General features: G+C 41.0%; 1 protein-coding gene and 1 pseudogene across 2 annotated transcripts; both read left to right on the top strand.

The window, feature by feature from the left end:
- On the top strand, positions 1–1,185 carry ZCCHC18 (zinc finger CCHC-type containing 18; the record flags this gene model as incomplete). Its single annotated transcript, XM_080910941.1, has 1 exon — positions 1–1,185. One exon carries the CDS (start codon positions 1–3, stop codon positions 1,183–1,185), a length of 1,185 nt encoding a protein of 394 aa, XP_080767067.1.
- A 1,001-nt stretch (positions 1,186–2,186) lies between these two features.
- On the top strand, positions 2,187–3,651 carry LOC308415041 (vacuolar ATPase assembly integral membrane protein Vma21-like; annotated as a pseudogene). The gene is made up of 2 exons: positions 2,187–2,232; positions 3,352–3,651. The product of its transcript is annotated as a vacuolar ATPase assembly integral membrane protein Vma21-like (transcript).
- Positions 3,652–17,552: the final 13,901 nt, after the last annotated feature.

Below are 17,552 nucleotides of genomic sequence, written 5' to 3' on the forward strand. Positions count from 1 at the left end.
ATGGCTAGCCTCCTTGCTAGGATGGGTAACAATCGCAGGCAGAATGCGGCTTTTATGCCTTTTGCCCATTCCATGCTGAGGGCCCTGGGGAGGAGTCTTGGTCCTTTGATAGCCAACATTGCAGAGAGAAACATACAGTCGTTCTCTGGGAGGGCAGAGCTAGCCCCGGGGGAAGAAACCTTTGAGAACTGGCTAAGCCAAGTCCACGAGGTCCTGCCAGATTGGCCTATGCCTGAAGAAGAAAAGATTAAACGCCTGATGAGAACCCTTAGGGGCCCTGCCCGAGAGGCCATGCGTTTGTTCCATGCTGACAATCCCAATCTAAATGTTGCAGAATTTTTGCGGGCAATGAAGTTGCTGTTTGGGGAGTCTGAGAGCAGTGTAACCGCACATGGCAAATTTTTAAACACCCTGCAGGCACAGGGAGAGAAAGCATCCCTGTATGTGATCCGTTTAGAGGTGCAGCTGCAGAATGCTATCCAGGCAGGGGTCCTTCCTCAGAGCGAGGCAAACAGGACTCGCCTGCACCAGCTCCTTGTAGGGGCGGAGCTGAGCAGGGAGCTGCGCATCAAACTTAAGGGTCTTCTTCAAATGCATGCGCGCAATGAACTAGAAAGGCTTCCCGACTTCCTTGAGTTAATCAGGATGATAAGGGAAGAAGAGGACTGGGATGAGACTTTCCTTAGAAATAAGCGGCCCAGAAGATCTGAGACAGTAATGGAGCGGGCAGCCAGCCCTGTCGTCTTTCAGGGCTCCCTGCCTATAGTGATAGGGAGTGCTGACTGTAATGTGATAGAGATAGATGATTCCCAGGATGACTCAGATGAAGATGTGATCCTGGTGGAGCCTGAGGACCCTCCACTCTCGTCCCCGGGTTCCTCATCTCTTAGAGGCACAGCTGGTACTCAGGAGGAGATGCTAATTATTGAATCCTCCTCGGATGATTATGATGAGGATTCTCCCTCCACTAGCAGTGGTTCTGGGCAAAGGAATAATGGGCCTGGGGATCTAGGTAGGACCAGAAAGCGGAAGTACCCGATCCGCTGTCCTCATTGTGGTGAAGAGGGCCACGCCAAAGAAACCTGTGACAATACCAGCAACAAGGGCCAGGTTTTTGAGAATTTGATAGTCACTCTGCAGGAGCTGACTCATATGGAGAGACCAAAACCCCCTGTACCATACTAAGGTGTGAGACTCAGCCCCAGGTCGATGTTTAAGTCTCCTCAGAAGCTAATTCTGGAGGAAAACGGGATGGGGTGGGCTTCTAACATAAGGAATTCATTTCAAACAAGCTTTTCTTTGGAGAAGAAAAAGCAAAGTGGGATACCATGCAACAGAGAGGCATGACCCACATCATTCCTTGCTCATTCCACTAATTGCTTAATGGTTGTTGCTCTGTGTGTCTTTCTCTGGTGACTTTAATCTATCTGTGAAGTGGTACCTTTTTGAACCTTCCAAATGAAACTAAAAAGAAAAAACCTAAAGTGCACATTACCTGAAAACCTCACCCTGATACAATCATTGTCAGCCCTTTGGTGAATGTCCTTCTGTGTATTTCCCTGAGCCTGTGTGCCTAAGTATATATGTGTTGATAAAAGTGATCACATAGAAGTGCTGTTCTATATTATGTATTTTTTCATCAGGCAGTATATATTGTGGACTTCTAAATAAATGAATATAGAACCATCTAATGTCATGCACACTATATCTTTGGGGAAGACAAATAAAAACCGAAACTAATTGTGACAACTACAGTAGGGGTGTTTTATTTAAAGCTAAGAAGGGGAGTTGAAATGAGCTACATACCTTAGAACTACTGACCTGCCTACCAGTTCATATAGCCACCAGCGCCAAATAGTTAATATCTCAATGTCCTCAAACCTGTCTGGAGAAGTCTGACCATGGCCCAAAAGAGGAGCCACCCCTGTCCTTCTGGTGTTGCCTCATCTCTGGGCCTAAGATCAGAGACTAAGGATGACTTCTAGTACCTGACTTTGAGCATCCTTCTTGCGGGTACATTATTAGTCTTTTACTGAAAATCCTGATGGAGAATGATTGCATAGAAGGCTGGCAGCAGAGCGGGAATGAATGCTGATCTCAGGATCTGAAGCATTTGTAAAAGATTTATTTTTATTTGAAGTACAGAGTTTTGCCTGCATGTATTATGAGCCTCCAGAGGCCAGAAGATGGTTTCAGATATCCTGTACCTCGAGTTTAGAAGCCACCATATGGGTAGGTACTATGAACAAAATCTAGGTCTTCAAGGGCATAAAGTGCTCTTGGCTGCTGAGATGCCTCTGCAGCTGCAGTCCTAGTCATTTTACCCCAATAGGGTTTGCACAGGCCTGTCTGAGAAGAGGGTGGACAGCAGTGGCAGCTGCCATGTAAGGGACAGAAGTAGAGTCTAGGTGTTGCATTCAGGCTGTATAGCCTTCCCTGGGATTCCGCACTCACAACTGGCCTTAGAGTGCTCCTCCTAGAATCGTCCTTCTTGACCCTGCCTGGCCCCAGCCTCTTGTCCTGTCCCATTCCTATCCCCACAGTATCATTTTGCAGTCCCCTTTACTGATGCCACACTCATTTCTTGGTGATGGAGAAGGCTCACCCACCCTTCTGTGTTCTGCCCATGAACATCTGCCCTGCTCCCAGAACTTTGTGTTGTCCTAAAGCCTCAGCCGCTTTCTCCTTCAAGGCCATGAGGGGACTAGAAGGCCTGCGTTCCTGGAAAAGAGTTTGTCAGGGCAAAGGTTCAAGGGGGAAGGGTACTTCTTACCTTTTTGAATAATTCTGGACACTTGGCAGTCACATCCATATCTCAAGAGTCAAAATGGGCCCCTCCCCTACCTCTTCTTGCCTAGGTCACTCAGGCCTACAAAGCCACAGGGTCCTTAACCTTTCATATTGATAGCATTTACCTCCTCTATAACTTTCAAATCTTTACTGATTCCCAGATTATAAGATTATTTTTGTCTGGGCTGCTCATCTTTTCTCAGTCTGACTCTGTTTGGGGGGAAGTTTCCTAGATTTACAGGCCACACCCACACTGCCATCCTTCTTACTGCTGTTACTACAGTGGAGGTCCAGTGTGGATTGCTGATTGGAAAAGCTACGCTGTAACTCAGCCTTTTGTCTTCCTTCCCCATCCTTTCAACTATAGAAACGTAAAAGTGTGTGAATTTTCATTTCACCAAAAAATGATGAAAGGCTGATTGTTTCTATTTTATTTTGTGGGACACTGAATTTTCCTTTATTCAAGAAATATGTACAGACTTCCTGTGTGACGACTGGCCTAATAATGTCACCCTCCTAGTGGCTGCTGAGCCCTAGTGCCTGCCTGCTGCTGCCCTTGAGGCCACGCCTTGAAGCTCCTTGATAACGCAGCCCTGTATTCGCTGCAGCCTCCACAGTTTAGAAATGAAAATTCTTTATCTTTAGCTTCCATCTTGAAGACACTCCTGTTCTTACAGATTTAAGGATCACAGTTCCTATCTGGTTGCATTTTATAATTAAATCATATATTAGTAAGTGCTGTTGAAATGTCCCATAGAGACAGCCTATTTAATTGTTGCTGTTCATGTGGTTCTGGCCCTGTTTGTCTATGTGGCCTGGAATAAAGGTTCATGACAGTGGCTTGAAAGCAAACAGGATTAAAGTGAACACCATCTTATGGTAGTATGAAATTTATTTTTGGAATATGTTAACTACTTCTGGGATATTGATAATAAATATATTGTTTAAGTAAAATTGAAAGAACATGTTTAAAAACAGAAATATGTGCAAGCTGGGTATAGTAGTAGTACACGCCTTTATTCCTAGCACTCTGGAACAGGCAGGTGGATCTCTATGAGTTAGAGGCCAGCATGCTCTATAAAGTGAGTTCCAGGACAGCAGGGACAACATAGAGAAACCCTGTCTCAAAATAATAATAATAAAAAGAAAAAAGAAAAGTATGTATGAGGAGAAAGCCTGGCGTTTCTGGCTTTCATTTTGTGTTCATTCCCTTTTCCTTCAGGTTACCTGTTTACCTCTGCACATAGGCACATCTGTCAATCACTCGTGGAGTGCCTCCATTCTTCCGCCCCTTTTCACGGCTATGAATAGAGTAAATCAGTGTCCTAAACCTGCGGTTTCCATGGAGTCTAGAAACAGCAGAATCTCACTGGAAAGCTGGTCTTTCAGATGAGGGCAAGTCTCTATTGTCTCAGCTGTCTGCTAGTACAGAAACAATAAAGTTCAGTGAACTGCACTGAATCGCTCAAGCAAAAACAGCATTAAGGACTTCATCAGACCACCGTGCAGGCCTGACACTGAGGTGATATGATAAAGCAGGCCACACTCAGAGGAGGCCTGCTTAATTATACACACCTCCGGCTCCTTGCCTCAGTCCTCCACTGTGTAAACCTAAAGCTCACAATGAACTTGGGGATATCTGTCTCTTCTCAATATGGTCACTTTGAATAAACCCATCTCCGTATTGTATTATTACATGTCTCATTACATGTTTTAGGAATAGGTAGCCTACCCTGTTGAGAAAACCCAGCAGTGCCTGTGTTCTTCAGATTCCTCTTGGCTTTTCTGAGCAGCATGGATCCCATTGGAATGAGGAGGGTCTTATAACCTAGTATAAGGTAAAGGGTAATCAGAGTTTCTTTGTGGCCATATCTGAGACCGAAAGTCAGGGAAAGCTACTGCTTCTATGAACCAATTTGGAAATGAGACATTTTTTAGGCATGTTATGGAGAAATAAACAAACCATGGATGAAAATTATATATATATATATATATATATATATATATATATATATATACATACATGTTTGTAAACATACAATGTACATCTATACATACATGTACATGTACAGATATATACATATAATATACATATATGTACACATGCACATATATACATGTATATATACACATGTATGTATACATACATATATGTACATATATATAATTTTGTGTTGAAAAGATACAGCTTTCAACTCAAACAGTAAGAGATCAATTATTTGGAGCCAAATTTGAGTGAGCATGATCTTTGGAAGCAATTTTATGGAATCTATGGTAACAGAACACACAGAGTTTTGTTTTGTACAATGTGTGTGTACACATTCACACCACAACTTGTATGTGGGTCAAACCAGAGCTTAGGTGAGCTGGGTCTATCTTTCCATCATGTGGGTCATGGGACTTGAACTCACATCATCAAGCAAGTGTCTTTACCTGCTGAGCCATCTCACAGCCCAGCACTATGATTAAAGGAGCAACCACAGAGTTGATCAGTCCCTTGTTTCCATTGATGTACTATTCCAAGTCCATTGAGAAAATCTGCCTACTGACATATAGATTTGTGATTGTAACTACATTTCTGGGAATATATTCCAAGAAGTGAAGTTGCTGGGCCAAGGACTATACTCCCCCCCAAAAGCAGAGTGGAGAGCAAGGGAGCCCTGGGCATGAGCTACTTAGATAGCATGCCTCACATTTTCACATGCTTCCTCATTTCCTAATGTGTCTTTAATATTCTTTTACTTCTGAGCTACTAGAGACTGATATATACAAGTCAACTCAGTTTTAAAATCCTCCAAATCAAGTTTTCAAATGATTATTTGCTTTTCATGGAATTTTTCAACCACACAACAGTTCAGGAAACAGTGTAATGAAACTTCATCAACTCATCGACCAGCTTCAAGAACTGTTCATATTTCATTTGTTTATTTTCCATTCATTCATTTATATGTTAATATTGGGGTTTTTTGAGACATGGTTTCTTTGTGTAGCTATGGCTGCCTTGGAACTCCTCTGTGGTTGAGGCTGGCCTTGATCTCAGAGATCTACATACGTCTCCTTGATGTAGAATCCCAACTCTTTTCAAGTTACCCACAGCTATCAAGAAAATAGAGATGTAAGACTCCTCTACTAAATAGCTTCTGTTAAAGCTTTCTATTGTGGTGGAATGGGTTGCTTCCACAATAGTCCTGGCAGGAGCAATGATAGTCTAAGAGACACCTGTTCCCCTCATTTCAATTATCCAACTACCGAGACAATGAGTCCAAAGGAACTGAAATTTGCCTAGGAATCTTATGTTGTTCAAAAGAAAAAGTAGAAGCATGGGGCTAGTGTGCAGAAGAGGGGTAACTAGCCTTGTTTATTAGATTTCCCAGGACCTAGGCTGTGACACTAACAATACTAGTAACATCCTGATTGTCACAAACCTACAGGAAGCTCTTACTTATCTGTTCTGGGCCTATGGCTTTTTGGACTAGCTACTTGAATTCTATCTACATGTCCCCTCACTGAAATGTATGTAACAGTTTTTACCAAATTGTATCCACATCACAATATTAATAAGAGCCACAGTTTATGATGTCTCTTTTCTGTTTGTTTTAATTCAAATTCTTACATTCTGTCTTCACAATAACTTTTTAACACATCCTTCTATTATTGCTTACGGGTTCACAAATAAAGGGATCAAGAGACCAACAAGCAAATATGAGTAAAAAAATGTTAAGGACAAAGTAAGTAAACATGTCAGAGCCAGGGTTCAAACCTGTACTGTCTCTTTAAATCTCCACAATGACCTTATGAAGGAATCTGTCATCACAAGTGAACAAAGGAAGGACTGCAGCATTCCCCAGACCAAGCAGATTTACTCTATTTTATGATGAAGCTACTTAGTAAAACCTCAATGAAAGTAAATAAGCAACAATTTTAATAGAGATACATATATTGCCCATTGATTAGAATACTCAATAACTCAGTCAAGAAAACAAATGCAAAGTGAAGGCAAAGATGCCATACTTGTACCCTGCTTTTGTATACCATGGTGGCTCACACCTATAATTCTAGTACTCAGGAAACTACGAGACAGGTTTGCCATGAGCTCAAGGTCACCCTGGGTTACACAGCACATCAAAGACAGTCTGTGTTCTATCCCCTTTTCCTGCATTTCTTATAGACAGAACAAATTTTGTGTTGAAAGTTTTGTGGGTATGTTGCTGTCCCTATCACTCCACTGGGGTTCCTGCCTAGCTACAGGAGGTGGCCTCTTCAGGTTCTATACCTCTAATGCTGTGAGTCACAGCTAAATTTACCCCCATTGATTTTTGGGCACCTCCCTGATGCCATTATTTTAAAAACTGCTTATGAAAACTTTCAACCCAAAAGTTATCATGTCTACAAGAAATGTAGGCACAGAGGATGGAGCACAGACTTAGTCCACCAATAACTAGCCCAACTTGAGAACCATCCCATAGGCAAGCACCAATCCCTGACACTATTAATAATACTCTGTTATGCTTGCAGACAGAGTCAACTAACCAGGATTCTTGGGGCTCTCAGAGACTGAACCATTAACTAAAAAATGGACCTAGGCCTCCCTGCATATATGTATGTAGCAGATGTGCAGCTTGGTCTTCATGTGGGTCTGAACAACTGGAGCGGGGGTCTATGCCAAAAGCTATTGCCTGTCCATGAGATATGTTCTTCTAGGTGGGCTGCCTTGTCTGGCCTCAGTGGGAGAGGATGTGCCTAGTCTCACAGAGACTTGAAGTGGCAAGGTGGGAGATACCTAGGGCCCCCCACCTGCTCAGAAGAGAAGAGGATGAGAAGATGGGAGGAAGGATTATGGGAGGGGTGACTGGGAAGGGGACATGAGCAAGTTGTAAAGTGAATAAGTTAAAAAAAATAAAAAGAAAGAAGATAGCCTGGTCTAGTCTACTTATATACTAAAATATGTCTCAAAAAAGAGCATGTAACATAGTAAAAGTGTTTTTTTTCTCAAATTGAGTTTTGTATAATTATATATGTATATATAGTTTAATATAGTTACTATCAAAATCTTGCTAAGATTTCTCATAGATATATCCAAGCTTATTCTAGAACATATAAGGAAAAGTAATGAGAATAGCCAAAATACCTTTAAATGAATAAACTAGGGATAATCAATCACTCTATCAGATATTAGTGTTTATTATACAGGCAAAAGCTATTGAGATTTGCTACTGAGGTAGCATAAGACACAAACCAGAAATGAACTGAGAACCCATAAACAGACAAAGAGAAATACAGTCACCTGATATTCGGTAAATGGCAGAAGGAAGCAGAAAGAGATGAATACTGGTCCTCCTCTCCGTTCTTTTTATTCTGTCACAACATTTATTTAAGGGGAAATTTCCCTTCTAAGGTAAATCTATCTAGATCTGCATTTAATACAAGCACGGAGCTGTCTCCTAGGTGATTTTAAATCCTGTTAAATTGGCAAAGAAAATTAATCATTATAATTCCACTTCCTGCCAACCCGTGAGCAAATATCACCTTAGTTATACGCTGGTTCCTGAAGTCTCATGTTCCTCTCAGAATGCATTTGGTCTCTCTCTAAAAGCCCTCATAGTCTTTAACATTTATAGCTCTTTTTCAAAAAAAAATAAATAAATAAAGTCTCTTCTGAGACTTCAGATCATCTCTTAATTTTGAGCATCTATGAAATCAAAATACAAGTTGAACACTCGTAATATACAGAAACAAAGAAGAAACATCCCCACCCCAAATGGGAAATAATGGGAAAACAGTAAGGAAAGGTTGGATTAAAGCAAACAAAATCCCAGTCAGAGCTAACACCTAATCCTATAGCTCCATGGCTAGCATGCAGTGCTCCATGATGGGATCATCTGAACTTCAAATTTGGGTAGCACCAGGGCTCCAATTCTGCCACCTACAGTGCATGTGGCTTCTGTTCCACTGTGTTCTTGCAGGTTTCCTCAGTGGAGTTCTAGAATCTCCAATATCCTGGTCCCTCCACTGTAACTTGAGCTTCATCTTTCCATCTCCATGCAATGGCTTCTCTAGGACTTTTCCCAGGGAACCCAACAATTATTCCCAGTGCCTAGATTCATGGGCTTTTTGTAGCCTTGGAACAAGTCTTCAAGATTCATTCCCACTTGCTTCTTTTATGCCTATAAAAGCAGAACCCCAGTGAATGATTATGCTGAATTCTTGAGCATAATTCTTCCAGCTTGAGATATAGCCTGGTCCTATTAGATCATGGTGACCTTTGTGTGCCTTTAATGTTGACCCTGGGAAAATGTTTCCCTGTACATCCATTCTGGGGCAAGGATCCAATGTGATGACATTGTTAGTTTAGGCTACAAAAATTTTGCTATCTTTGTGCTTCATTTGCTGCACCTTTCTCTATAATGGAATCCCAGCCTGAATGCTATCTTGTCTTAAAATTCCCTCTGCTGAACAAATTAGTCCATCACTTTTTTTGTCCATTACTTTTGAATTCAGCTTCAGTCAAATTGGCAAAATGAAGCCATATAGCACATATATATTTAAAAAAATAGAACTAAACAAAATTAAGACTTGTTTTATAAGACTCAGAACGAAAACCTAAGCTATACAGGAGAAAATATTTGAAAAAAAATATATATATAAAACATATTGGTATTTGAAAAGTATTACTCTTTCGCACACAGTCAATACAATTCCAATTCCAACAACATTCTCCACAGAAGAGGTTTTAGAAAAAAAATCCTAAAATCCCAATGGAGGCTGAAGACCTTGAATCAGCCAAAGCAATCTTGAGCAGAAAGAATAGTGCTGGCAGTATCCCAGTATCTAATCTCAAATTAGGCTACGAGGTCACATGGACAAAACCAGCACCACACTGACATGGACTAGAAGATAGGACCATAAATAATCCCACGGGGCTACAGCCACCTGATTTTCAACAAAGGTGCAAAACCATACACAAGTTAGTGCTGGGAAAACTAAAGAAACTATATCCATACCTCTCACACTGGACAATAATCAATTCAGCTTAGATCAAATTCTGAAAGCATTAGAGAAGAACATAGGGGACATACTTCAAGAGCCCATAAATTCCAGCAGGGTAAGCTTCTTGCCTGGATTGCCACAGGTGTGGCTCAGTGCGGCAGGGCAGAGCAAATAGTTATGGTATACGTCAAGAAGTTGGAGTTGTAGCTGAGAAAGATCAAAGCCCAGAAAGACAAAGAAGTTCACTGTAGCTCCTATAATAGTGGTGTTTACTGTTCTCTGGTTTTTGTTTTCTAAGATTAGGCACAGGCACAAAATTTTTGATAGGGCTTCAACTATCACAGGAAATAATCCCAAAACACCTCAAGTGAGATGTCATGAAATTATAAAGCTTTTACAGAACAAAGGGAAGAAACTGTACAGAGACAGCCTATAGGGTAGAAGAAAAATTATTGGCAGCTATAAGTACAAGAGAGGATTGGTTATCTGGAATCTACAAAGATCTCCAAAAATCAAACTCCAGAAATGTAAGGCAAATGAACTGAACAGACAACTACTACCAAAAGAAGAAAGAACATTTTTGTGGGACAGGATCATGGTTCTAACCCTCCCTGGGGATTTATATGTAGTTAATGTTGATAATAGGCGAAGAAAAGATTTTTCTCAGTCACATAGCCACTGGCAAGGTACTCATGCTTCTGTAAAGAAACAACAATGTTCCTATAAAGAACCCCAATGAAGCACATTGACTCACATATGAAAGTGGAAAGACAGCAAGTTAGGAAGAAAGGGTGGGAGTGGGGCAAAAGGAGGTTAACAGAGTCAATACATTATGTGCATGTATGAAAATGGTCATACTGAAATCTATTATTATGCATAAGTAATATGTGATAATAACACTTTAAGAAGAGAGTATGGATGAGAAGAGGTTTGAAGGAAGGACAATGAGGACAATAGAATACGTAAGATAAGGGAGTTGAAAATGGAGGACTGGATGGAGTGTACAAGATGGGGATGAGGAGAAGACTGGTCAGGGAATAGAAATAAAAACAAGCTGTTCTAGAGCACCCTGATGAAAATTGTTACTTTATATGTTAATTAAAAAACTAAATCAAGGGGCCAGCAAGATGCCTCAGCAGGTCAAAGCACTTGCTACCAAGCCTAAGGATCTGAATCCAATGTCTAGGACCTAAGTTAGGAGAGACTTGATTACAGTAAGTTACTCTCTTACCTCTGTATGTATGCAATGCATATGCACACACAAACTCAGATGCATAATACACAAATAATCAACAAAATTTAAAAACTAATTAATTTAAAAGTTCAATATTCTTGCGGGGAAGTGCTGGCACACACCTTTTATATCCTAGCACTCAGGACACAGAAGCAAGTGGATCTCTGTGAGTTTGAGGCTAGCCTGTTCTACAGAGTGAGTTTCAGGTTAGCCAGAGCTACACACAGAGAACCCGTCTCGAAAAACAGACAAAAAGTCCACTATCCTTAGAATAAAAGAAATGCAAATTAGACTTATATGGGGATTGGGGTGATACTTCAGTTAGTAAAGTGAATGTTGCAACCCTTGGGACCCATGTAAAAGAACCAGTACAATGGCGTGTGTTTGCAACTTCAGAGCTCTGTGAAGGCACAGATAGGAGGCTCACTGGGCTTCAACTGGGGAGTTGCAGGCTCACTGAGAGTTCCTTCCTCTCTCAAAGCATAAGATGGAGAATATGATGGTTGGAATGAGAATGGTCCACACAGGCTCATGTTATCTAAATGCTTGATTCCCAGTCAACGGAAGAGTTTTGGGGAGAATTAGGAGGTGTGGCTTTGATGAAGGAAGTGTGTCACTGGGGGTGGGCTTTGAGGTTTCAAAGGCCATGCCTGGTCCCCCATCCTTCTCTTTTTCCCTGCTTCTAGTGGATAAAATGTAAGTTCTTAGCTACTGCTCAGTGCCATGCCTGCCTGCTGCCATGCTCCCCACAACGATGGTTATAAACTCACTTTCTGAAACTGTAAGCCAACTGTCCTTTTATAAGTTGCCTTGTCCTAGTCTCTTCACAGCAGTAAAATACTAAGAAATCACCCAATGCCAACCTCTGCCCTGTATACACACAAACACACACACACACACACACACAGAGAGAGAGAGAGAGAGAGAGAGAGAGAGAGGCAGAAACAGAGAAGAGACAGAGATACTCATGCACACAAATGGCATGCTCTTGCATACACATTGACACACGCATACATGCATCACACACATCCTGAAATAAATTAAATATTATTTCATCATTTTTTTCTGAGCAGACTCATACATAGGTTGCCAAACTTCTTTCTTTTTCTAGATTTACGAGATTTATTACCTCCAATATCATTGCCAATAGCATTAAAATTCATGCCAAAATGAAGCTTATGGTCTTAAGACGCACCACACCTTTCTAGCATTGGCATTATTGTTAGTGGCTACTTTAAACAGTGAAATCACCAACAAAAGGCAAAAAAGAAACATTAAAATGACCATGAAAAGGCCACTTACAGTGTGATAACAGATATGAGAAAAGCAATGTGTTCTCTATTCAACCTTAGCTGGGAACATCTAGTGCCTGGCTCTCTGTGCAGGTCCATGAACTAGCATAAAAGTACTGCAAGTACTAATTAACAGAAGTACAGATAAATTTTAGCAAATAGTCCAAGTTATAAATATGAAATTATTAAATAATGAGGATCAACTCTAGATATAATAAAATATGTACTATTAAAATTATAAGCAAAATTTGCTGATTATATTTCTTTTTAAATTTTTATAGACAGGTTCTTCCTGTGTCTTGGGCTAGCCTGAAACTCACTATGTAGTCCAGGCTGGCATTGCAATTACCCTGCCTCACTCACTCTCTCTAGTATTGACTTTACAGATCTTAGCATCCACTTTATATTTTGTATTTTTTAAGAAATTAGGAATCGTTGAAGCTGGATGATAGGTATATGTAGGTTCATTGTGGTGGTCTGTGTAACTTTATGTGTGATTACAATTTTCCATAATAAATTATTTTTACAGAGTTTTACTGTTATACTGAGTTGCTTTTCCACTTTCCCTTGACACATTTTTCCTCATTAGCATGTGGAAGTCTGCAGATATCATCGGGAAAAATCAAGGCCTTTTTATGATACAGTTATCTACTATGATCCAACTTAAAGCCTCTATCATTCTGAAAGCCTATAAAACCCAGACCAGCTCAACTCTGTGGAGGAATGGCTTTATGTACAAAAATGGCTTTAGTAGAAGGGAGTCTAGCTGCTGACCCTCAGGTACAGATACCAATTTCTTCCTGGCTTCTAAGCAATCCTGATAAGGAACATGTCAACCATTCTTGGGAAACCAATTCATTCCTACCTAACCTTTATATATTCTCTTGACTCCAATACACAGGACATATTTTTTAAAATACATTGGAAAGCAAGCACTGTCTGTTCTTCCGGAGGACCTAGGTCCAATTCCTAGCAACCACATGGCGGCTCAGTAATATCTGTAATTGCAGTACCAGAAGAAACCCTCTTTTGGCCTCTACAGGTACCAGGCAGGCATGCATGTGGTGCCCAAACATACGTTTAGGCATAAAACCTCTTCATTAAAATAAAAATAAAGATATAAATACATTATGTCAAACTATTTAAGACAAATACTCCCTCAATTGCATTCGAGCTTCCAGCTGCCATCAGGCCGGTCCCTTATGTTTTAAATTGAATCAGCTTCTCATCTACTAGGCCACTCTATGGTACCCAGCTGGTTGGTAATTGGTCTGGAAGGGCCTGGATGGTCTCTTTCATGTGCCTGTGCAGATCTAGAATCCTGGGATTAGTCAGGGTACTCCCTTTCCATGTCATCTCAAGTCTCATCCACTTGTCTTGATTAGCAAGATAGTTAAGAGTTCTTACATGGTTGTTCATGGCACCAAAAGGCCACAGCAAAAGCTGTGAGGCAGTTTACTATTTTTTAAGTGTTTGAGGGAAACTTCATACAAGAGTATTCTCTCTCCTCTCTCTCTCTCTCTTCACCCTGTTCCCCTCTCCAGCCACAGCCTCTCCTTTAATTACTAGTTACAACCTCTGTGAAAGTTCATTCCTAGAGGAAACAAATTCACCCTATCTCAGCAGCCACTAGCCACTTATAGCTTGTGATCTAGGAGCGAGACCATGTGGTGGCATGTCAACCGGTGCTGTTAGTTTGCTGGTCTTGTTCAGGCAAACATTACTGAGAGTTCATGAATACATTTTCCTCTGTCATGTACACATGTGTATGGGACACTATAAAACAACAGATATTCTGGTACTATGGTTCTTACTTCCTATCTCTTCTTCTGTCATTTTACCTTAGCCTTAGGTGTAGGATTCCATTCCAGATGTATCAGTTGGAGTTGGGTGACCCACAGTCACTTACTCTTTGTGTTCTGACCAGTTGTGGATCTCTATATCTCTATATTAACCCCTTTCTGTTGCAAAAGGAAGGTTCTTTTTGTTTATGTATTTATTTGTGTGTATGTGCACGCACACATGCCTGTATAGACAGGGTCTCATTATGTTATCATAGTTGGCCTGGAATTCAGTAGGTAGACATGACTGGTCTAATAGAGATCTACCCACCTTCGCCTCCCAAGTGCTGGGATTAAAGAAATAGACCACCACACCTGGCTAAAAGGCTCTTTGATGAGGTGTATGAGCTAGACTTATCTGTAAACAAGCAGCATCACTTTCATATATACTATCAGCTAAAACTACTTATCAACCTACCAAATTTGAGAGCAACGGACCACACAGGGAGATGGCTACTGGGAAGAATAGTTAGCAGGGGCTACATGATGCAGTTTACCCACCCCTATCGACTCTGTAAGTCATCAAAAAATGGTTGTGCTCCTGGACACTGCACTCAACTACAAACATGAGATGAAGATAAACCATTTGCTGTTAGGTCTGATACGTTCTATATACAATGCTTGCTTTTATAGCATTGGACCCTACTGAACACCACTGGGGTTGAACATCCCCTTTACTTCCACATACAACCTTTTCTAATTCCCCTTTTACTTGTATAGCTACTTCACCATTTCCCAAACTGGCATACTTATTATTGTCCCCCCTCTAAGAGGGCTGTCTCATGAATTCTCTTCTCACTTGGTTGGTACATTCTATCTGGCCATCTCATTCAGACCCACAGCCTCATCTAGCGCTTCTCTACTGGGCATTCTTCAATGTACATCTCTATTCCAGAGATCTCTCCAGTTTTCCAAATTCCTGTGCATTTGCCTAGATACCTCACAGATGTTTCAAACAGGGCCAAAGCTAAAACTTCTTCCTTAAACTTACTTTTATTCCTTATCCTTGTAATCCTCTATTTACCATATGTCAGTGTTCCCAAAGAAGTTTGGGTTCCCTTCTTAACATTCCTTCCCCTATATGCTCTGTCACTCATCCCAATTTAAGCTTTTAAATAACTTGTCGATTTATCCCTTCCTTTCTGTTATAGACACCAGATCTGGCAGAGGGTTGCATGGGAGTCTTGCTCTGTACATCTGAACTACAAAGATTCCAGTTTACTACAGATAATTTAACATTGCCTTAAAAAATTCAGAGATACCAGGGGAGGGGATTCTTGATCCTTGAAGGTCCTTGTGGAAGAGGTATTAGATTCCTGCTATGGAATTTTACCTGTGTATGATGAGGTCATCTGAACTCATGAGAGCCACCTAGTGGACAATTATCAAGCTTCTCATTTCTCGAAACATGCCAACTGAAAATATCACCAAGTCACATAGCCGAGTCTAACATGCAGATCCAAGATGTCTTAGTTAGGATGGTTATTGTTGTGATGAAATACTATGACCAAAAGGCAAGTGGGGAGGAAAGGATTTATTTGGCTTACACTTCCACATTGTTGTTCACCACCAAAGGAAGTCAGGGCAAAAACTTGCCAACAGGGGAGGAACCTCAAGGCAGGAGCTGATGCAGAGGTCATGGAGGGGTGCTGCTAACTGGCTTGCTCCCCATGGCTTGCTCAGTCTGCATTCTTACAGAACAAATGACCACCAGCCCAGGGCTTGGTCCTCCCCCATTGATCACTAATTAAGAAAATGACTTGGGCTGGAGAGATGGCTCAGTGGTTAAGAGCACTGACTGCTCTTCCAGAGGTCCTGAGTTCAAACCCCAGCAACCACATGGTGGCTCACAACCATCTGTAATGGGATCTGATGCCCTCTTTTGGTGTGTCTGAAAACAGCTACAGTGTACTCATTTAAATAAAATAAATAAATCTTTTTTTAAAAAAAAAATGACTTACAGATGGATCTCATGGAAGCATTTTCTCAACTGAGGCTCCTTCCTCTCTGATAACTCTTGTTTTGTGTTAACATAAAACCAGTCAGCACACTAGGTATACATTTTGCTGTGCTTCCAGAGTATTAATGCTGTGTGTGCCTCAAGGTATATAACACGGCCCACACAAGTTGTGATTTCCACTCAGTGTCCAAGTAGCTCCTATAAAATTGACCTTTGTTTGGATACAACTGTATACTCTGGAGAAACAAAATTAAAGCTACATTCAAGTATTGACAAGTAACCCAGAGCAATGAAAAAGTGACAGAAAGGTGGCATTTCATACAAAAGGTCAGAACTTGATGATGTGGCATTTTAGCTACAACATAGCCCTAAGTCACATCCCTGACTGGTGACAAAAACTGGACCTTACTGACCGAAGCTTGGAGGACAGAGTCCATGGTTTTCATACAAGATGAAAAGTATGGACGATAAAAGCCTGGGATGGGGGGAGCCTGACATGGAGGACCCAAATTCTGCATAGGAACTGCCCAGGTTTCTCACTGACCTCTCAATTACACACACACACACACACACACACACACACACACACGAAATACCAGTTCTAAGTAGCCCAGATAAAGCTAAGCAAACTTACTTGCAATTGTTCCTCACAGAAGCAGAGTACAGTGTCTGAATTCAATCTACTTGACTCCCTATTAAAACATAAACAAGTATCAATGATCTTCCTATGGACATATGGGTATCCATTTCAAACAGTCTTAGACACTATCCATGAGGCAAGCCAGAATGAGTGGATTTATACAGGAAATAGGGAACTGCGACTCGTATTGAAAAATAAAGGCACTCAAAAAGACTGATCACAAGATGACCAACATGCCAGATTAGCAGACAAGGATTTTTTAAGCAGCTTTGTAACGATGGCAAAAGGTATAAAGGGAAATATTCTCATCTGAACAGAAACAGTAATCCTGCAACCATATAAAGATGAACATCCTAAAGATGGGGGCAGCTGTTTAACTATTTAGAAGGGGGAACAGCAAACCCAGCTAGGCCTACAGTAGCCTCTAATGTGGCTCTTGCAGTTGTCAGTTTTCAGGTAAACTAATAGTTCTGTAAAATGTCTTATTGCTTCTAGTTACTATTTATTATGACCCTTCTGACACAGAAAGGCTAAATACATCTACACTGATTCCAGAACTGTTGTTTAGAACAGAGCTTTAGTCAGAACTTTCTTGACTGCAAGTGAAAAAAGCACAACTTAAACTCAGGCAAAAGAAAGAATCTATTGGAGGTCTCATAGATAATCCATCATAGGTGGATGGGACCCAACTACAAGCAAGACTGGAGATTTGAACATCAATAGGAAGCTCTCAGTTGCTCAGCCCGAAAACAACAGTCTTTTAGACAAGTTTCCTTCCTATGGCTGCAGAAAGGCCACCAGAAATTTC

Source organism: Micromys minutus (genome assembly GCF_963924665.1).
Source record: "Micromys minutus genome assembly, chromosome: X".
In the NCBI taxonomy this organism is placed as follows: domain Eukaryota; kingdom Metazoa; phylum Chordata; class Mammalia; order Rodentia; family Muridae; genus Micromys; species Micromys minutus.